This window comes from Phytophthora infestans, genomic scaffold, assembly GCF_000142945.1.
Source record: "Phytophthora infestans T30-4 supercont1.9 genomic scaffold, whole genome shotgun sequence".
Classification (NCBI taxonomy): domain Eukaryota; phylum Oomycota; class Peronosporomycetes; order Peronosporales; family Peronosporaceae; genus Phytophthora; species Phytophthora infestans.
The window spans coordinates 2,342,129-2,352,133 of record NW_003303750.1 but is presented as its reverse complement, the minus strand read 5'-3'; the positions used below and the strand labels follow the sequence as shown (position 1 = coordinate 2,352,133).

Genomic DNA, 10,005 nt, shown 5'->3' with positions numbered 1-10,005 from the left:
ACCGTTGAGTTAAAGGTGTAGCCGGAATGAGCGGCGGGTTTGCAGGTGGCATTGCCGAGCTGCTTGGACGCAAGAATTTATCCAAAGGTGTTAAGGTCGAGGTTGGCCAGCGTGAAGCTGCCGTTGACGTATCGGTCATCGTTGAATACGGGAATCGGATTCCCGAAGTCGCAAACGAAGTTCAGCGCAATGTTAAACGTTCCATCGAGCAGATTCGCGGTGGTCGCATCTGCTTTCCTCAATTTGTCACCTAGATTGACAATAACAAGTGAATATGGAGTTACTAGCAAGGGCTAAAAGAGGATCCACGTACTCATGCGGCGAAGCTTGGATTCCAGCTCCGTTAGCGCACGCTCGGCATCCGCCCACTCGGTAGTCGCCTTGTCCCGCTGGAGCTCGCTGTCTGCCAGTTTCGTTTGGATCTCGTCCCGCAATCGAGTCATACGCACGAATTCTTCAAGCGCGTAATCTCGTCCGGCAGACGCCCTCTCGAGCGACTCCTTGGTGTCTTGCAACTCCTCAGAGAGTTGAGCCAGGGCTACATCCGGCGACGAGGGAGGTGGATTTGGCGCGGGGGACCCTCCACGCGCCGACCCTAAGGCGGATCCGTCATGGGCGGATCCCACATAGTCGTTGGTCACCACCTCCTCCTGGGTCAAACGCAACTCGTCACGGAGGCGGTCCAAGCTCACATCCGCAGCTGCCCTAGCAGTCTGGGAATCCTCCAGATCCCGCTCGAGGTCGTGGATCCGGGATTGGAGTTGGTGGATCTCAGATCCGGCGAGTGCCATCTCCCTAAGGAGATGGTCGTTGTCATCTCGCATAACGTCTCGTTGACGGGAGGCGCGATCCAGCCGTCCGGTCAGGTCGCGGATCTCGACCGCCTGATCAGCCAACAGGAGTCGCAGGTCCTGCGACCGAGAGGCCGCACGGTGCTCCCACCCCTGGATCTCCATCGCTTGGTCATGGATTTGGGCCCGCAAGGTCTGAAGTTGGGTAGTGTGTAGAGACGCAGCTTGGTCTTGGGCATCTTGAGCCGTCTGGAGCTCCGCCGTCAGGGTTTGCACCTGATCGGAAAGAGCCTGGGCTAGAACCCGCAGATCGGTGGGCGACATGGAAGACGGACTGACCGGAGGTGTGGTGGATGGGACCTTGCCCGACGATTTGCCGGTACGCTTGGCGGGAGACATGTGTCGCGAAGGGGAGAAAGCGGTTGTGGATGCTGGTGATGCACGTCGTGGACGCTGTTGTGCAGCGCCGACCACGTACAGGAGGCGATTGTGGTGAAGTGCTTTCTCAGAAATAAGAGAATGGTCCTGACGCGGGGTCACTATCCCGAATCAGTGACAATTTCAAGTGATTATAGAGGATTTGGGTTGTTTGGCACGGATGCAAGTTGCCTGTGGTGGATTAGCCATGGCGAGCAGCACCACGTATGGAATGACGATGGATCTGATATGAGCGATGTACGAGAAGGCAAGATCCACCAAGACTTACCTCGGATCCACCCTTACCTGGATTCACTAAGATGGATATGGGATATACTATACAAGAGTGGATCGAGTGTGGATCCTATGAAGGAAGGATGGTCGGTGCCCTCTGAAGGTGGATCTAGTAGCCACGGCTAATGAAGAGTCAAGATCCACCGCGAGGTACCCCGGATCCCATACTTCCGAGTTCGGATCCAAGGAGGGAGGATCCCGCCTGGAGGGACCTGGATCCAGGGTATAGGGATGAGGGATACAGTGGATCTCCAACTTTCGTGGGACAGCGGAGATCACAGACGGTTGCGAGATGATGTTGGATGATTGGAGAGCTCGGATCCACGGCGAGTGTACCATTACAGTGAGGTGGATCCAAGCGACCTGGATCCGGATGAGTGTACCCATAATAGGGTGACCATGATGATTACGTCATATATCCGGTGGATCTGAAGATAACACAGCTGGGATGATGGGTCAAGGGAAGAAGGGACATGCAGCCGAGCCTGGTAAGGGATTTAGCAGATGAAAGACATAGAAGGTAGAAACCCAGGCAGGTATAGGCTTAAATATCAATACAGACTCCAATTTGCACAGTGACACGCAAGTGCCTTCCTGCCCTCAAGAACCGGAACTACATTGGCCGTACGAGCTCCGAGAAGGTTGGGAATTGCGAATCTAGTGTTGGTAGTGATAACTGGATAATACATTGGCCAGATCCTACAACCTAGTGAGCTTTTCCTTTACCTGTGCAGATCCGACAGGTTAACCGAATTTACTACTTGGTCGGTTACACCCTAGGGGCTCTCAACTCTCAAGATCCCGTCACAGGAGGCGGCAAGTACGACTCAAAGGACAACACAAAGGCAAGGGAACACACCCGCAAGGCAACCCTACGGCCAGATCCACGATCTAGGCCCCGGATCCATAAGCTCGAATATTCGCTTAGGATACGGAACCATCCACGGACGCAGAGTGAAGATTTTCCACTGCTGCTCCACCCCATCCCCACGTCTCGCCAAGACACTCAAGCTTCATCACTTGAACTCTTCGGAAGTTACCGAGAGAGCAGATCCCGCCCTACCGACGGGTACACAAGGTGAGGAAAGTTCAGCAGAACACGGATCATCGGGGGACCCCCTCCGTTAGTCGGTGTCTGGGCGCAGTTGGTAAGTTGGATCTGGCAATCTCGCAGATTTTGCTGATCCCGCTACACCACACAGTACTGTACTTAAGGGGCTGGCGTGTCGCCGGTAGGGTACGAATTTGATCAGATCCGTAAGACAGCAACACAGCACGAGAGGTGTAATTGATAGTTTCTTAAACATCTATTGCAGTAATTTGTCTGTCCGTCAGAGTTATGACGGCCGACAGATTATTAATACACTAAATTGTCGTGCCTGTCACGCTTTTCCGGACAAATCATTGGATTTTTTTTTAAGAATTCTACTGGCAGCGAAGGGGGCTCCAATTGGCTAAACCTGGGTTGTGTAGTTGACATCAGTAAATACATATGTTTCACAGTGTACATATGGAAGGCTATCCACTATTAATATCCGTAGGCGGCATCGTTTAAATTTTATTTACTACTTAATAATGCATTTTGTAATGGATATTCGAGTGCTACACTGAGGGCCAATGCTGCAGGTGCTTAGCGACCATGTCAGAATGCAGGACATGTATACTAAATACTCTGACCCAATTGCTTCTGCAAGTTACAATGACTAAAGTAATAGCTATAACTGTTTTGTTGTAAAAAAAATATTTGTTAGAAAAAATATTTATTTATTCCAAAGCGTGAGGTTACTGCCAAATCGTAGTACATGTACAGCAGAAGCTGGCCGTATGAGCTGGCCGCACAGCGCTGTGCTAATAAACGTTGTCTCTTATAATAAACCAGAAAGATAGTGTTAGATTGAACAAAGAGGTTACAGCTGTAAACCATTATTTTCTAAGAGTTGTTTAGACAGCAAAACCCGATCCAGTACTGCACCCCGTTTTCACGGGGGTGGACGATATAGGATTTGAAAGTAAATCAGATTTTAGCATACAAACTATAGTCATTGGGATTCAGGATTATCACATCCGGAAGTTTATCAAGCGAGAACGGGGTGCAGTACTTACTTAACGGGCGGGCGTGTCGCCGGTACTACTGAGAGCCTGGTGTACTACACCAGGCTCTCATTTTGTATGGGCAGCTTATATATACAGTATTACAAACGCATGAGCCCCAAGTGGTTGGCATACAAGCACCAAGTGGACGTAAACTGTACCAATTTACACTTTCGTAAATGTATAGTTGTTGCGGTCTGCCTTCCCCGACGGCCCATCCCATAAACAATAGACTTTTCTTTAATACGTTGGATTACGGGACGATCTTGGTCGGTTAAACAGGTTTCTAAAGATGTTTCTATAATTGAGCCCCCCCCCTTCGCCAATACCTTCACTTCCGAAATCTGCTCACAAGGCACAAGACCCTCCTGTCCCGACTCCCTTCACCACCGGCCCCAACGTGCAAAATGCGCCTTTGCTACATCGTGACGGTGGTTACTACCATTGCGTTCTTCGCTGAAGGCTCATCTGTCACGAGTCAATCCAACGTCCGTTACCCAGGCAAGACGGACCCTGTAGACAACATAATATCTACGATTGGTGGCGAGCGATTTTTGAGAACTCAAGAGAAAATGAAGGATGCCAAGATGGCCGATAGTGGAAAGGTGGATGAGGAGGAGAGGGGCATGGGACTGGAGAAGGTGCTTTCACAGAAGACATTATCTCTGAAGAAGCCTCTTTTGACAAAGAGCATGTCGGTGGTTGATCTATCCAAGATTGATGACGAGGCATTTCTCCAAGCACTCAACAAGGGCAAACATGACCTCTTTAAAGAAATCAAAAAAAATGGGTTATACCCCTAAATCGATGAAAGAGACGATGATAGCTCGTAAGGGCAATGCCTATCTGGATACTGGGGATATTTTCCTGTAGACTCAATACTCGAGATTTTGGAAGGAAAGGCACCCACAATTGAAGAGCGGCCAAATTCTGCGGTCGTAGACTGTCGAAACAGACGTACCAGTCGATACAGACTAAGCGTCGACTGTGATAAATGCTTGACAAAGCTGCAATCATGCTTTAGAAAAGCGTTTTCTAGAAGTGAGTAAGTACGAGAATACTACCTTTTGAAAGATGTCTTTTGGATGTTTCTTTTCTGCTTAATACCATTAAAAAGCACAAACAAATAGCTCGTCCAACTAGTAAGTACAAATGTTCTTGTAGTGCAAGCTTCGGAGAGGCCATCGCCACCTTTTCACGACCTTTTTGCAGCAGAGCATGGAGACAACTAGAGCTTTGCGGGGGCTGAGAAAGCAGGAATGCTTTCTTCGTTTTGAATTTGATACCTTTTCTTACTTAAACACGTGGCCACAGTGGCAAATAATCCCCTGCGCCAGCTTCGTAGCAGCAGCATCGGCTTTGTTGCCCATAAAAAACAATGACATAATGTGGAGGCCGCATGAGCTTAAGCTTATTAATGCCAAATAATAGCACGAATAGACTGGTCGTACCCACATTTTTTTCGATTTCTAATTTTTTTCTGATGTGCAAAACCTTGTGTGCGGACAGCGGCACAGCAATTCAAATAATACACACAGGTCATAGCTACAGCATAAGTATTATAGAGAATTGAGAGCTTTCGTTATCGACCACCTTCACGGACTTGTCGTGAGGCTACCATTTTTAGTACTACAACTTTAACGTTGTAATATTTCTGGTCAATCTGCTCATTATTCCTCCTTCAATTGGCATTGCTCAGAAGTCAGTAATTTCCCCTCAAAGTACCAATGCTTTGCGCTTAAACAATGGTCCTGGAATATATGACCCGCGCTTGAACCCGTGTGCCACTTATCTTCGTAGCTTTGCAATCCAGAGCTGTTCCGTTCCGATGTACGGCTTTGTTATATGATACTAGGAGCCGTGAGCTCGCATCGCTCGCGTTATTGAGACAGGATTTAATGGAGAATGCGATGTTTCGCTCGCTGGTGAGCTCGGCGCTGGGCGCGCCTCCACAATGGTTTGATTTAGCTACACGTCTCTATGAGTAACATAATCAGCAACAACAGCTGTTCTAGAGCATCCATTTTGCTCAGAACTCATGTTTGACGCCTCTCCATATACTGTAGAACAGGCTGTTTAAAACGTTTTCAACGAAAACGCTCGTTTCCGCAGATGATGTTGTAACATCGACAGTATTTATTCTGACCAATAGCGGGGATACATGGCATTGGAGCTACCAGTGGTAACCTTTTTAATTTTGCACGCTGGTGGGCCCACCGATTTGCAGTTCTTAGCTCTTTTATACATAGTTACTTTTTGGATATTTATATCCAGACTTCTTACCAGGATCGCAGACCCTCGGAAGACCTGTACGAGAATATACTTCAGCTAATATACAACTGTATGTAGAACGGTCTGAACATTTCTAACAGCACGACGAAATGTCATGATGATCCCGAACTCCTCCATGTAGCAGCTTTCCATCAAATGGTGTCCAAAACGATAGTTTCATTTCAGTATTCAGCTGGCCCTTAGAGCAAATCATGCTTCATCGGTTTATCGTCTGAAGTCCGAAGACGCAAATAATATTTGTTTGTGGTGCTGCTCCGATTACGTGCCACTCGAGAAAACTGGCAAAGCTTTCAACCTTAATTGTGTAGCTGATATTGTTAATTCACACCGACTCTGCACGGTTCAGTTAACCGGCTGAACGTTCCAGGATGGACCGGTCCCAAACCGGTTAATCTGGTGGATGGCCAGGAGCACTGAAGTTTAGAGGACAGATTTAATTGACTTTAATCTACTCACTTCGGCATTTGCCTTTAACAACAACAACAGGTTAACAGCCGCAACCTCAACTCGACCGGAACGGTCCACGCAGGAACGCTCAAGAAACGGAACGCTCCACGCAAGAACGCTCAAGACCATGACGACTACCAAGCGCGCCGAAGTCCTCCTCGGGAGTGGGAACTACTTCCATTGGGAGTACAATATGCGCATGACGCTAGCCAGGAAGGGCCTGCTTGCGCATATTCAAGCCGTCAAGCCGGAGAACGAGATCACCGAGGCGTGGCTCGTCAATGATGCCAAGGCGCTCGGCATCATCGCCCAGGGAGTGGAACTCCAGCATCAGACCAGGATTCGGTCGGCCACTCGTTCCATAGAAGCTTGGAGAACGCTGCGAGAGTTTTATAACCGCACCACGCTCCACAACCGCGTGACGATGACGCGTCGCCTCCACGAGTTCAAGATGGAGAGTGGATCGACTATGGCCAAGCATCTGGATGCGTTTGACCAGCTGATCGTCGGTTTGCAGACGCTGGGAGAGCCCATGGACGAGGCACGTCAGCTGGTGGTACTGCTGAGCAGCCTCCCCGCCGAATACGAGCTCATATCGTCTATCGTGGAGAACGCCAAGGGTGTGACACTCATCGAGGCTAAGGAGAAGCTGTTGAAGGAGTATGAGCGACTCGAGAAGAAGGAAACCACGGAGAAGGCGTTCCAAGTGAATGGGAACGCAGGCAAGTTCGAAACGGCCGAGGGAACGGTCGAAAGTGGAACGCTCCGAAGCGGAACGTTGGTTTCAAGGGCAAGTGCTTCAACTGTGACCTCGTGGGCCACATGAAGCGGGACTGTCCTGCTACGAAGAAGGGTAGCCAAGACGATGCAGTGTTTGCAGTTGGTGGGGAAAGCTCGGCCGGGTGGCTGATTGATAGCGGTGCGACGTCGCACATGGCCCCTCACCGGAACGACCTGTTTGAGTACAAGGCGTTAGACACTAGCATGGAGGTGACGATTGCAGACAGCAAGAAGCTGCACGTCGCAGGAACTGGAACGGTCAAGTTGACTGGTTTGGATGGTAGACGCATCCGTATGGTGGACGTGCTCCACATCCCCGGGCTCGATAGACGCTTATTGTCAGTCGGGAAGCTCGCGAAACGCGGTATGAGTGTGGAGTTCCAGCGTTCCAGTTGTGTAATTTGGGGACGGAGCGCTGCAATAGCGTCAGGGAAGAAGGTCGGTAAGGCGTTCCTTTTGGACTGTCAGCAGGAGGAGGCCCGTTTCGTGGAATACGCCGATGCAGACAGCGAGTGGGAGCTTTGGCACGCTCGCATGGGTCACCCCAACAAGGACGCACTGACGAAGACCCAGCGATCCTCGACCGGTATCCCGCCAGTAAGAAGGGGGTGCGAGACTTTGTGCGGTGGATGCATGAAGGGAAAGCAGACCGTGACGGCGTTCCCGTCACGATCACTGACGAAGACAACGCGTGTGTTGGAACTAGTACACACGGACGTTATGGGACCAATGAGAACGCTCTCAAAGGGGGGTGCCAAGTACGTGCTGACCTTTGTAGACGACTACTCAAGGTATGTCGTGACATTCTTCATGAAGAGCAAAAGTGAGGTGGGCAGCAAGCTGAAGGAGTTCAAGGCGCTGTATGAAAATCAGTGGGGGGAACGATTGAAGTGCCTGCGTTCCGATAATGGAACGGAGTTTGTAAACAAGACGGTATTGGAACTCTGTCAGCGGAATGGCATCGTGCATCAACGCAGCGTTCCATACAGCCCTCAGCAGAACGGTGTTGCGGAACGCATGAACCGTACCATCATGGAGAAGGCACGAAGCATGCTACACTTCAAGTCTATGTCGACGGAGTGGTGGGCTGAAGCGGTGAGTACTGCAGTGTACCTTATCAACCGTTTCACGAACACATCCAACTCGGATGTCACGCCATATGAGTTGGCGTTCCAAGTGAAGCCACGGATGGAACACCTACGCGTGTTTGGGTCACAAGGGTACGCTCACGTGGATGACATGAAGAGAACGAAATTGGAACCCAAGAGCTTCAGGTGCACGCTCCTCGGATACGCAGAGAACGTAAAAGGGTATCGTGTCTACGACTTGGATGCATCCAAGGTCAAGGTGTCACGATCGGTAAAGCTGGACGAGCGTGAGGTGGGCGGTATCTATGACACGCCGTCGCCAGCTTCTGGAACGATCATCCATGTGACAAGGAACAATGACGATACCGTGGTTCTCGCTCCAGAAGTGGAACGACAGTCTGTTCAAGATGAACCAATGGAAGAAGCGGAAGAACCTGCTCAAGACATTGAGATGGACGATGTTGAACCGGAACGGAACGCAGAGCTACCACAGCTACCCGCACCGGAGGAACGCCGGTAGAGCGGACTGGAGCTGGCAACGTACCGCTCACAACCTCCTGCGCTCCAAGAGGACCGGATAATCTTCCATCCTGAAACGGAACGCTCAACCCGACCTCGGGAACCGGTGTTTCTGCTTGGGAACGGCTACGATGACGATGTGGAACGCCAGTCTGAAAGAGGTAGTGATGGACCGCCGTCTCCTAAGCGTCCTAGGATCGATGAAGACTGTTTACTCGCAGAGGCAGTGTTGGCATACGCGGCCAGCATCGGAGGCGTCCCAGATACGCCGAACACGTACGCAGAAGCTATCGCTAGTGATGAAGCAGCTGAATGGCTTCGGGCTATGAAGGCTGAGTTACACTCTCATTCTCAGAACGGAACGTGGACGTTGGTTCCATGTGGAACGGCTACGCGTTCCATTGGATGTCGCTGGGTGTTCACCAAGAAGCGTGACGAGAACGGGCGTGTTATCCGTTACAAGGCACGCCTAGTAGCTCAAGGGTTCAAGCAGAAGTTTGGAATCGATTTATTTGAGACGTATTCTCCTGTTGCAAACATGAACTCGATTCGAGTTGTACTCGCTGTGTGTGTGACATGCGACTACATTATGGAGCAACTGGATGCTGACACAGCGTTCCTAAACCGTGGTTTGGTGGATTTGGTCTACATGGACGTTCCACTTGGTCTCAAGAACGCTGAAGGCATGAAGTGCAAGCTGCTAAAGGCCATATATGGTTTGAAGCAAGCTGCAAGTGCATGGAACAAGACTATCCATCGTGTGTTCCTGCGGAACGGTTTCAAGAGTTGTGGGGCCGACCAGTGTGTCTACGTCAAGCGTTCCAGGGACGCATTCGTGTACGTGTGCCTGTATGTGGACGACATGATCATTGCGGCGAAGTCACGCGAAGAGATTCGCGAAGTAAAGGGCGCTCTGAAGAGTGCCTTCAAGATGAAAGAGCTTGGCGAGGCAAAGTTCATCCTGGGGATGGAGATTGATCATGATAAGGCAGCTGGAACGCTGATGATCAAGCAAACGCGGTACATTGACGACATTGTAGAACGCTTCAACCAACGGAACGCCAAGATGTTGGATAGCCCATGCGCGTCTAACATGAAGCTGTCGAAGATGATGTCGCCAGCCACGGAGAAGGAACGACGTGAAATGCAGTCAAGACCGTACCGTTCCTTGATCGGATGCCTGATGTACATCACAACATGCACTCGACTGGACATTGCGTACGTTGTAACGCAGTTGTCACGCTTCCTGGAAAATCCTGGAACGCAACACTGGAAGGCAGCGAAAC

General features: G+C 50.3%; 1 protein-coding gene across 1 annotated transcript; it reads left to right on the top strand.

The window, feature by feature from the left end:
* Positions 1-4,000: 4,000 nt before the first annotated feature.
* PITG_05978 (secreted RxLR effector peptide protein, putative) lies at positions 4,001-4,396 on the top strand (the record flags this gene model as incomplete). The annotated part of the gene is made up of 1 exon (XM_002998152.1): positions 4,001-4,396. One exon carries the CDS (start codon positions 4,001-4,003, stop codon positions 4,394-4,396), a length of 396 nt encoding a protein of 131 aa, XP_002998198.1.
* Between the last annotated feature and the right edge of the window lie 5,609 nt (positions 4,397-10,005).